The sequence below is a fragment of the Cricetulus griseus genome (assembly GCF_003668045.3).
Source record: "Cricetulus griseus strain 17A/GY chromosome 1 unlocalized genomic scaffold, alternate assembly CriGri-PICRH-1.0 chr1_0, whole genome shotgun sequence".
NCBI lineage: Eukaryota > Metazoa > Chordata > Mammalia > Rodentia > Cricetidae > Cricetulus > Cricetulus griseus.
Genome location: NW_023276806.1, coordinates 245,038,789 through 245,051,363, shown reverse-complemented (window position 1 = coordinate 245,051,363; position 12,575 = coordinate 245,038,789). Strand labels below are relative to the sequence as shown.

The following is a 12,575-nucleotide window of genomic DNA, read 5'->3' as shown; positions in this document are numbered from 1 at the left end:
TGAATTTCCACATCTATTATTTTTTTATATATATTTTCCTACAGCCCATCTGTGAAATCTGGTAGTTTATAGCTTTTTCCCCCTAAGCACTGGCAATTAAACCCAGTTTCTTCTCATGCTAGGTGACTACTGATTGCTCTGAGCTGTGTTTCCATCCCCAGCCCCTCACATTTTAAAGCATCTCTCTCTCTCTCTCTTTCTCTCTCTCTCTCTCTCTCTCTCTCTCTCTCTCTCTCTCTCTCTCTGTGTGTGTGTGTGTGTGTATGTGGTGTATATTTGCATATGTATGCACATTTGTGTGTATGTATACATACATGTAGGTTTTCTTGCATGTATGTGCATGTCCATGATTCAAGGTTGAGGTCTGGAATCATCTTGAATGGCTCTTCTACCATATTCAGTGAGACAGCGACTCAGTGAAACCCAGAACTTACCAATGTAGTTTGTCCAGCTAGCCAGCTTACCCTGGGGGGTCCCTGCCTTTGCCTTTTAAGGCTAAAACTACAGATGGGTTGACCAGACCACTCAGAATTTACACAGATTCTGGAGATCAGAACTCAAGCCCTCACATGAATACAATAAGCACTTTAGTCACTAAGCCCTCTCCCAAACCACATTTTACTTTTTATTTGAGGCAGTCTCACAAAGGTCTCTAGGCTGGACTTGAACTCACTCTGTAGCCTAGGCAGTCTACTCAGTCTTCTCAGTCTTCTCAGGCTCCCAAGAAGCTTCAATGACACATCTATGCCCCCTGGATCTTCATTACACATTCATCAAATCTCAATTCAGAGTAGTGGAACAGCCATGTGTGGTCCCTTGCTACAGTCCTCAGACTGCTTAGCTATCACTTAGCAAATACAGTCCGTCCATAATTATCTCCTGCTTTATGAAAGACAATGTCTCATGAGAATTCAGAAAGTATCTGGTCTATTGTTGACTAAATCCCTGCTGCTGATTATTTTTTCAGCCTTTCCTGCATTAACCTTAAGATTCTAGAAAGGTAGGAGAGTTCCAGAGTGGTTTGTGGTTTTATAGAGAAAAGGACTTTTAACATGACAAAGACAAGGGTATAAAGGAATTGGGTGGACATAAGATAGATACAATAAAAAGGACAACCTCCATTGCCATAGCTAGGTGTGAACTGTGAGCAGGAATAGCATGTGGGCCAGGACAAGCTGGAGTCAGGCTGGGTTTGGGAGAGGTAGGATGCATATACCAGAAAGATGAAGATTAACGTGGAGGTCAAGACATGATGGCTACATGCTTAGTGGGTTGGAACACTGGCAGTGCCTTTGGGCAGCCACTAGGCACCATGATTCTGCTTTGGACCACCTGTGGTTATAGCTCCAAAGGCTGGGTGAGGTTAAATATGAGAAGTACTTGTTTTCTAGAGGAAGTGGAAACATTTTTCCTGCTCTCTGGTTATGAGAGAAACTGGTTGAATGTCAGCAGTCTTCCCCCAAGTGCTAAAGGATTTAAAGGAGTAATAAATGTCTGAAAACAATATTGATAGAATTTTCACTGTTTTATATCAGCATATTAGCATACTTCTACAATGAGTTAAATAAAATGGTAATGTGGATTTTTTTTAGGTATATTGAAAACTCTACAAAGAAATAGCTAATCAAAGAAATTGAAATAATTGCCTTAAGTTATCACAAGGAAAGCAACTCAGCAAATTTGAGAAGCCACAGCTTAGCAAAGGACCAGAGTCAAACACTCTTCTGGTTTCAACAGTCCCCAAAGTCACTCCACTATAGCAATATATCAGGTTCTCAATGAGCAGGATGCCCTGGAGGATTCAAGGAGATGAACAGGTAAGCCAGCCCAACTCCCCCCCCCCCATGCCTCAGCTCACAACTGCTTATCTGAAGGAAAAGTTGCAATCTGGATAGTGCCACATGAAATCTTGCAGACCTAAGCATCTGTACAGGGTGGAACTTTCCCTGTATAAGATCTCTGAGGGTTGCTTTTTGTTTGTTTGTTTGCTTTAGCCTACAATGTTGGACAGTTAATACCAGCACTGCACAAATTTGGGAAGGATAAGACACAGGTATGTGTTTCACAGAGCATCTAAAATACCAATAAGCTATTACGATACTCTTTCTAAAAATATTATATACAGGACTTTTTGGTTATTGGTTTATTGCTGTTGTGGTAGTGGTACTTGAGACTGACCCAGTGCTTTCGTGCCCATGCAAGCCCCTCACCCTGATCCATATCCCAGCCCTGAAATTGTGTATAAGATAATAATAACCAAAATACTCATATTGGTTTTTCTTATCAGTATATAGACCTCATAAAAAGAATTATAGTGATGTAAGCGGCAAAGGCCACTAAACTGATTTCCACTTTGCATGTGTATATCCTGCAAGCATGCCAGTGGGATTTTCTCAACTCCTGAAATCCTGAATAGCTTTATAAAATTTTACTTTTCCTGGCTATTGATTTAAAAAATGAAGGGAAATTGAAAGTGACTACCTCAGTAAGTGACCTTGAAAACTGTGTGTGTGTGTGTGTGTGTGTGTGTGTGTGTGTGTGTGTGTGTGTTTAATTAAGTACAGAGCCTATGTGTATGTTGTGGGGTGGTTAATGTGCACTTTCCATATTTGTGCATATGACATTTAGGTCATAATGAACAAAGAATTCCTCCCTTGATAGTCTCAAAAGAATTCTTTCAAACTCCTAGGGATTCATTCAGTCATAAAGAAGTACATTGGAGAATCATCCCACACTAAACATATGCATTATAGTCATTTAGTTTCTTTAAGCAAGCTTCTTACGTTTTAACAGTCATTCCTTTAAAACGGTAATTTTTAAAAGTACCATACAGTTGCTGTACACATACTAAGTATTGTGAGGGTAAAATGCTAAGCCAAGCTGGGCGGTGGTGGTGCTCGCCTTTAATCCCAGCACAAAAAAAAAAAAACTAAGCTAAGGGGGCTAAAGACCTTCCTTAATGCCCTGCAAGTCAAAGATTTTTTTTTTTTTTTTTTGATGTTTTTGGAGGTGCTGGGTTGGAAGTGAGAGCCTCCTGTACTTTAGGCAACTGTTCTACCACCGAGTTACACCCCATTCCTTAGCACTGACTTCCCCAAAGCCTGTTATCTGATTTTAGACAAAAGACTTAAACATATATACTGCATGGTGAGTATTCGATGTGTTTATGTGTGAGCAGATGCAGGATTCCAGTTGAATACCTGACTTAAGAAGCTGAGTCACATAGGTCTAGCCAGAAAGTTGCAGCTCACACCTGGCCAGCTACTGTGTGGCCCTTACAGCAAGGCAGCAGGCCTTCTGTTACCATGTGCACAGCACAGGGGCGGCTAGATTTACCTTTCTTTGGTCTGGATTTCACTGGCAAGGACTCCTTTCTTTCCATGGCTGCTTCTCTTTCTTTCCATCGTCGGATCTGTTCCTCCCTCATCTTGTAGAACAAGATCTGTTTCTGCTCTTCACTGAGCTCTGCCAGCAGGTCAGGGTCTATGAACATGTCTGACAGTATCTGTCTCAGCATGTTTGCTGATCACAAGAACTTCTCCACCTGCAGCAGAAGCTTCTGAAAATGTCTTGCAAGTATGCTCCCAGCAGTGTGGTGCTTGGGCACCTCCACAGACCTTCCCAGAGGCTGGAATGTCCCAGCAGTAGTGACCCACCGGGACAGAAACTCAGCAGAATGGTTTCTTCCGTAAAGGCTGTTCAGTCGACAAGCCTGCAAAGAGCAACAGCCCAAATCAGGCAATAAAATGTATAGATTCTGGACAGGAACAGGCTAGTAAAGAAAGCCAGGAGGAAACCCAATATAGTTTTCTATTTCAAAGAGAAAGAGGAGAAAAATCCAAGGGATGTTGTGCTAAGAGTTTGTATAACCTCTATCCCACAATAGATACTTTATCAGGAAAACCCTAACTTTGTACAGGCTGATCTCAGGGAAACAAATTTAACAGAAGTTTGTCTGGCCTCCTCCCAACTGAATAAACACTTATTGCCTCAGAGCCTCCCAACTGCTAATAGCATAGCCGAGAAGAACCAACAACAATAACAATAACAAAAGGTCACAAGACGAAATTAAAATACCCTCCCCAAATTCCAAAAGAAAAATATCACATTTGGATATTTTTAGAGGAACAGAACCATTCTCAAAGAGGTAAAAAGAAGGGATAAAATTGAGAGCATGGTGTCATTCTGTTCCCGTCACTTAAGCACTGCATGAACATAATTGTGTGCTTTCTCCTTCACAAAGGACATTTCCAGACAACCCAGCAGAGCCAGGAGGGCAGTACAAGTACAGAAGAGAGCATGCTCAAACATTCTGGAAGGTTACCAGCACTTAGCTGCCTCCTTTCCAGGAACTCAATTTTGTAAAACAGAAGTTTCAGGCCAGATGCCTGGGGGAAGGGAAGAACAGGTCACCAGCTTCAGTCTTTGACTTCTAAGTTTATCAGGAGGTTCCTCAGAAAGAGGCTGTAGACATGGGCAAGCATGGAGTCACCAAGGTAGCACTAAGGGAGGCACTTCCTTTTCTAGTTCTGTTTATTTTACATAGTTTTGTGTAGATTAATGTTTTTGGATGTCAAACCTTCAGACTCTGGGGTATATGACATATACATGTATTATGAATGCATGTGTGTGCTCATGTGCACCACGGGGACAATCTCAAGGGATTTCTACCTTGTTTGAGACAAAATTTCTCTTTTTCTTGTTCAGCACTTTGTAGACCAGGGGCTAGCTGACTGGAAAGCTTTGGGGACTCTCCTGACTCCACCTTTCATCTCAGGAGAGGGGCACTGGGATCCCAATGTTCCCTCATGCTTTATTTACCCACCCATCTCCCCAGCCCCAAACTCTTACACTTTCATCATCAGAAAGAAAATATATATATATATATATATATGGAGAAAAGACATTCAGTTTGTTCCAAATGTCACGGGAAGTACAAAAGTCTCACTAAGACATTCCAGAACCATCTATGCTCTCTAAAAGATCAACTACAGCTTCCATGCCTACAGTGTGTCAATAATCTTGCTTATAGCCATGCCCATTCAAACATCTTGTTTCTCCATAGAAAGCAAAACACACGTAAATTGAGAACAGTTAGTAGTGGGACGCCTGTGACCACAGTAAGTCTTTGATGCCCCCTGCCTCTTTCCCATCCTTGTGGGTTTTAATCCTTTTTTTCTTTCCCTTTATTGACTGTTTCCTTGTAAAGTGGCTTCTTGGACACAGTCCTTTGAGACAAGCTCAGTCAGTAGTCAGGTGCCGCAGGACATCTGCAGCATTAGGCTCTCTAATTACTGATGGTACAGGGGGCCTGGAAGCTACATGTATTGTTGCTACTGGAATTCAAATGGAACACTATATTAAGAGGAAGGCTAAACAGCATTAAAAGAATGCCACGACTGTAACTTGGCCATGCATACCCCCGTCAGGGCTCCTAGTTAAGCTTGCATATAAATATGCTTTGAGATGGTCTTCAAAGTGTTATACAGTGCAGAGTCAATGTCTTACGATATTTTGGTTCTAGCACATTCTCACAGAATAGAGTAAATCAAGTCCACACTAAAGGAAGGTTTATGGAAGCTATTCTTCTCCCACGGAAAGAATCTGGTTCTTTGGCATATGTGAGTCCAACGTCCTGAGGTAAAGTAGTAAGTAAATAAAGTAAATGACTCCTTGAAATTCCCGGAAGCCTCCATAAATGGCTACACTCCATGGCCTCGGGGGTTGATGCCCACAGAACAGGATAGAAAACTAGCAATGGATCGTGGCTGCAGCTTCTACTCTATCCCCAATCTTTAATCCAATGAATAGCATTAGAGGGTCAGGGGAGAGCTGAAAATTAACTCCCTCAAAGAGCCAAGGGCCCATTCCTCCCCCAGTCTGACCCAGAGTATTCTGATAACAGAACCAACACTTCACTATTGCAGGCACTAAAGTAAATACTTAGCCTAAGTCAACTCGCTTCACCACTCTAACTCCAAGAGGCCAGTTCCATTTCACAGCTTTGTAAGACACTGGGAGGCTAAAGCACAGCAGTGACCATATCCACTGCAGTGACTGGCGGCTACAAGTTTACTCACAAGCCCAATCGCTGTGTGACACCAATTTTAAATTTTCAGAACAAAGACCAGAAAACCTCTCTGGGAAGAGAACTGCAGATGTGGAGATTCCTCTCCTACAGCAAGAAGGCCAACACCAATCAACTGTAGATAAGCTTAGAGGAGGCCAGAGAAGAAAACACCCCATCCAGGAAGGCGCACAGAGCCGACTGCCACACTGGCTCAGTGTTGAATATGTCTTCCTCTTGTTTTCTGGTTGCCAGATACTTTGTCTCCACAATATTCCTTTCCACAGCACATCTGTAAGGAAGTGTGCAAACCCTTTTTGTTTTACCTTGCGTAACAAACATGGACTTCAAGCATTAAGGTTAACTAGTCAGATTGTTTTGTTTTGTAGTCCTGAGGTTTAACTCCTGTCCCTTGCACATGCTAGGCAATTTCTCTGTTGCTGAGCTACACCCTCGGGCCTCTTTTTACTTTATACTTTAAGACAGAGTCTAAGTTGCCCAGGCCAGTTTTGAATAGGCTAGGCAGGCTTTCACCTTTCTATATTGACTGCCTCTGTCTCCCACCTAACAGGGACTATAGACCCTGACCACCAGGGCCACCTTAATCATTCTCGGAAAAAAGACAAGTGACTCCTGGGGTCCTCTGAGAATACAAGTGTCTGTGGCTGTTGACTGTGGGTGCCACACTGCACTGCTGATTCACTCTGGATGACTCTTCTGCCACCCTCTTCAAGGTTTCCCTTATAGCAGACTGTTCATCAGATACCTCAAAGGACACCAGCCCAGATTCCCAGATTTGCCTCCCGTGAGCTGTGACTTTGGGGGGGGGGGGTGTCACTTCTCATCTTTGGACTTAGATTCCCAAAAATTAATCTTGGGATCTCTGCAACTCATAGATTGTGAGACAAAATCTACCTTGAAGTTATTGAGCCAAGTACAGGAAATAAACATGAGGAAATGAACCAGCCAGGGGTTTTCCTACTTTCACTGCGACGGGACACTCATTGCGGCCACTAATTCACCCAGTCATGTTTGGGTGTCATACTGAGTGCAGTTGTTTGAGATCCAACATAAAGTGCAGCTCAACTAACTTGTTTTTCTTCTCCTGTAGGGCTGTTCTTGCAAAGGAAAAATTAAGCAACAAGCCACACCTGTTGCTCACTCTAAAAATGTCTAAAATCCAGAATTTGGTTAAGTTCCCAGGATATCTGAAGATCGTACCTAAGACCCATGAGCCCCTAGGACAGGAAAGTCCTGGTGCAGCCAACTGGAGTCGGGTTCTGACTTCAGCCTTGATCCAGAACCACAGGGAAGCGACACTGCCCGCCCCTTCCTGTACCACGTGGGGGCGCCCGCGCAAGGATGTCCCTGCCGGGGAACGCGCTCATGGACTTCTGCGTGAGCTGAAACCGGTTTTCAGGGCTCTCTGGAAGGTCTCCGGGCCAGGAGAGACCCCTGGCTGATTTGCGGATACTGCCGCCGGCACCCCGCAGCTGCAGTTTGGCGAAGACCCTCACAGGTGGCTTCCGCCGGCTGCACCTGCCCCGGGCCGGTGTAAACATTCACTCACCGCGTGTGCAAGCACACTGCCCGGACCGCACAACTTCCCCCGAAAGACGCCAAGTCGCCTCAGATTCTCCTCTCACTGTTGGCACTCGGTATATCGGTCACAAAGATCTCAAGCCCCCTGTCCTTCGGCCGTCACTCACCATGCCGCGGCTGCAGACAATGGACACCCTATACTGGACATCGGACACCGGCGGACACCGTGGTCGCCGGTTCCTCTGGGCACCTGAGCCCGCCTTGCGCGCGCGCGGTGGAGGAGGGACCCAAGGGACAGATGCGCGGGGACCAGGGTCTCACCACCCTCCTAGCCCTGGCCCCTGTGCTTCTCCCCTTGTCCTGGAGACCCACCTCCCGAGTCCCACTGCCCGCTCACCCCAGTCACCTACCTGTTCAGGACCCCAAACAAGGTGGCCCAAGCACCTGCCACCTTCCGATTGCCTCCCGCAGCTGTCCAGGAAGAGAAGGGAGGACAGGCTGAGACCCAGCCAGGCGGGCAGGCTGGACAAACACTCGGGCCCAGAAGGACACTCAGCGTCCAGCTCTGAGCCCTGGCCCGCCCCGCCGCGCCCACATGCCGGGTTGACTGACTGGGCGCTCCCTCTGGGCCCCACCCGGGAGCTGGAGACACTCCAGAGCCACTAGGCTAGGCTTGGCTGCCTTGGTCCAGCAACAGTAAGGCAATCCTTAGTTAACCTAGAGCGCTGTCTGCAGCCTGGGATGGTTTGTTCATCCCAGAGTGGTCTGAAGAACGTCTTACAGCTGGCCCTTTCCACACTCAATTTGCTTGCGAGGTGGAGCCTGTGGAGGTGGGTAGGCCCTTCTGGGAACCTGGGTCCTGCAGGCCAACTTGGCTCTCTCTCCAGTTCTGCCCCTGCATTTCTACAGCTTACTGCCCCCCCCCTCTTTTGTTGACATTAAGTAAAGTATCAAACACTGAAGCATTTGTTACCCCAGGTGTGGTTTTACCTGCACGATCAAGGAAGAGAAAGGCTGGAATGTGGGAGACTCCAGGCACTAGAGACAGGGACAGCCAGGGAGAGGAAGAAAGGAAAAATAAAAGGTGGAAGAACCCTGTGACTAACAGAAGAGGACCAGGGTGGTGCAGGGCACAACTTCAGCAAATCTCAAAGCAAAGCTCAGCAGCATGGAAAGGTGGACAAGCCTCTGGGAAAGAATGTTAGGGATGTGTTCAGGGAAACAGTGCTGGGTCGCTGGGGGCGGGGGGGGGGTGCGGCGACGACACAGGACCCCAGCAGACTCTGAGTGTGGAGAGAAGTGCCATACAAGAAGAGAAGCATGGTGTGACTCTATACAGCCTGTCCAACCAACTAATCGAGAAGCCTGACATGCCAGGCCCAGATGTTGTTTATCTTAAGCTTTGCCAACTGAAGAGTTGGAAAACCTTAAGGTAGGGGTCATGCCACACATTCTCAGGAATCAGCCTCAGGCCATTAGGAATGGTGTTTGGGATCCATTCAGGCAAGGATTCCTGGCCCAGGGCTTACTCTCCACTGCATTTGATTGCATGGCCGGTGAGGTGCTTTAGGCTGGCATGTCCCCCTGTGTTTAGGGCTGTATCTGCTCAGTCAGTGCCCTCACACTCCCTGGATGGAAGTTAAGGAACTACGCGAGTGGGCCATCTGTCAGCTGAAACCTTATGGGACCCTGGACTATCCACCTCCACACTCATTCTGTCTCATGTCTTCACAAGGCCATCTTAATAGCAGCTCTTCCCCTTTACCTATCTGCCTTGAGGCTTCCTACTCAGGGCAACAGCAGTGCCTGGCCCAGTCTGTTGTCCTGAGAGTTAAGTGAGATAATGCATGCAAAGAGCTCAGAGTATGACTGGATAACGTGTTCAAATACTCACTGAATGCCAGAGACTGTTGAACGGATAGAGGCTTTTATGCAGAGTATTCAGAATTTCTGGCATGCAATAGGTATTCAAACATAGTGGCTCATATTATTCCACACCACATACTCTAATTTCATGTTCCTACCATCTCATACCAAGGCTATGAATTTTGTCTCCCTCCTTATCTCGACTCTAAGCTATCCCCGGTCATTCTAGTCAAAGCATACAAGCCCCCGATACACCAGCATTGGTCCGTGTGACTCGCAGAACATAGCAGAAGTGACGGCCTACCTTTTCCTAGATTAATTTGTGGTAATAGCAAATATTTGTTATCTCAGCACTCAGGATGCTGAAATAGAAAGATAGCAGCAGTACAAGGCCAATGTGAGCTACTTAATTGCAAGCCAGCCTAGATTCATAGTGAAAACATATCTAAAATAACGATGAAAAAGAAGTCTGTAGCTCATCTTAGTCTGCATGTCTGTCTGTTTCTCCACCCTCCCTTTTCCTTCTCTGTGTGTCTCCCATACCCTTAAAACATTCATGCTGAGAGATAAGAATTTCCATATCAAGTGATCCATTGGAGAAATCCACCCAGAGGGACACTAAAGCCAAAAGCACACAAATTAGCTTGGAGGATCCTCAACTGCCCTCAAGCTTTTCTGTAACTACAATAATGACCTGCAGCTTCACTGAAAATTCATGCTACTGCTCAGGTAAGCCACCCCCAAACTCGTGATCTATATATACTTAAAGACAGGCCATTTGTACTGTAGTAAGATAGTAATTTGGAGGTAGTTTGTTACACAGAAGTGAATAACCAATGCATCCTCTCACTAATCCAAAATTAATTAGCATTCATGTACATAAAATGACCTGGATAGCTGGTTTAAACACTGAGCCGGTATCTCAGCCCAGAGCTAAGGACAGAAGATTGCAGGGTCCTGGCATCTGCATGTCAAACAGTACTTCAAGCAATCCGGTCAAAGGAAAGGCCTCAGAGTCTATGCCCCACGTTGGGCAGGCTAAGAGTGGAGCTGTCAAGCTACTTCTCAATAAGTAATTGATCCCTATTCAGTTGCTGAAACATTTTCAATGCCTACCCTTCCTCCTGCCCAAGGAATGAAGACCTAACCACGAGTCAACTGTTAGCAGCCAGGACAGCCCAACACTGAGCTCTTTCACCCACATCACCTTGGATACCCCACTTTCGTGTAATCTGGTTTGTTACAAGCCTTAACCCACAGCCTCTGCAGCTTCACACTGGGTCCATTGTCTAGCTTACCTTAGGAAAATTTCACCTTGAGGACATTTCTTTGCTTGCCTCTCTTCCTCCCACTCAGAAACAGTCTTTATTGCACCCACTAATATCAAATTTAGCGACCAACACACCTGGGAAACATTTCATTGACACCTGGTAGGGGCTGGGCCATGTTGACAACTGAGGGACAGCAGAATCCATGGTTTGGGTCCCTGACACCATGGCACGTCCACATACAGTGCCTACATGCAGACTTCAGATCTCCTCTGAAATCATGAATGTCATCAATGCCTTGATGGCAAGAACTAACCCCTAGGATGAGCATTAGCATCCAAAAATTGGTAGTTGAAAAGAATGCCAGTCCAAATGAATACAGACTGAACAAAGATAAGGTAACATGCTTCAAGCCTTTATCATTTACTACGGAAGTAGCGGTTAATATTCTATATATCAACTCCAGAATATTTGTTACTATGAATTTGACTGCATATAGAATATATACCGGGTGCTTTGTATTCTCAAATAGGCCCCCAGAGAAAAGAATTCCTTCTCACCAGGGTGTCAGTGGTAAGAGCGCCCCACTGCTTACTGAGACTGGAAGCAGCAGCCTCCAATGGCACACTACTTAGTTTCTTTTTTCCCTTTGATATAGCACTGAGAAGTCCCCTTTAATCAGTTGACAGCACTTTTTTTTTTTTTTTCAATTTCTCTTCCATCTGGGACATGAGGTACCTGCTTTTTTCAAAACTTTATCTGCTTTCCTGGCTCTGAGAGATATGCATGCCCTATTGTCAGAGAGTTGTTAAATGTACCTGTGGCTATAAAAACCAGAAGCCTTATGGGAAGAAAAGGAACCTCAAGAGAATTTTTAGAAGGAACTTTTTAGAGAATTTTTAGAAGGAACTCTAGAATTTTTAATGAGAGCTTTAAGAAAGAACTCATAGAGGGTAAATTATTAGATAGAACTTTTAAGGAAAAATCTTAAAGAGAGGTTTTTGAGAGAGAACATTTGGGAAGAACCCCTTCGTTGAGAAATAAAGCTGGTAAGAAGAATGATCCACATATGAACTGACTCATTGGCCCCAGATGAGAACTTTTTAGCCAACCCCAACATGCATGCTGCAAGCATCCTGTCTGAACCCAAGAGAGTAACAATTTACTCACTATAGAACCAAGACTCTCATTGACCCTCTTTATGCCATGAGTTCTTTCCTGTACTTGCTACAGTCTCTTTCTCCGGCATTTGCATTTGGTGGAGGAACCTCACTGCTGCTCAGTACTGCCAAGTAGAGCACACAGCACAGCCGGGGTAAAATTGCGTGGAGGCCAGACACAGAGATTACGATATGTAAGGTGACCCCTGGAGTTGTGCAAAGTAGAAGCCCTGTTGTCTCCAGGAAGATAGGAAAAGCCACTTTGTCATTTTTCTAAATTAAACAACTAATGTTTAAGTTCTCCAGAAAATGGAGAACTTTCTTTATAAAACACAATATAATAAATACCAATAATATTTTCCTGTCATGGTGTATTATCAGCATTAGAAGCCTAGAAGACTTCTGTGACCGCTTTAAGAAGTAAGTTACATTTGTCCCACAGTGAATGTGATGCAGACAGGAAAGAGAAATGCTAAACATTTAAAGTTTGCTGAAAACTGATCAAATCTTAAAATAAATATCAATTAGTTCACCAGTCTGAAATAACACTATCAAGAACTGACTGTTCCCAGCTTTCTGTCTGCAGTCAGATGTCATGTTGATTTAGTTTATGACTTCATGACTGGGGGTGGGGCTTTCCCTCATTATCATAAAGAGCAAGGTAAAGTGTTG

The 12,575-nt window shown here is 44.9% G+C and overlaps 1 protein-coding gene across 1 annotated transcript in view; it reads right to left on the bottom strand.

The window, feature by feature from the left end:
• Sh2d4a (SH2 domain containing 4A) overlaps positions 1–8,148 on the bottom strand; it is a 60,000-nt gene extending 51,852 nt beyond the window's left edge. Inside the window, exons 1-2 of the mRNA XM_027388895.2 lie at positions 8,020–8,148; positions 3,337–3,712 (exon numbers count right to left, since the gene is read on the bottom strand). Coding sequence (XP_027244696.1) covers positions 3,337–3,517 — 181 coding nt within the window. The 5' untranslated portion in view covers positions 3,518–3,712; positions 8,020–8,148. The remainder of the gene's footprint in view (positions 1–3,336; positions 3,713–8,019) is intronic.
• Between the last annotated feature and the right edge of the window lie 4,427 nt (positions 8,149–12,575).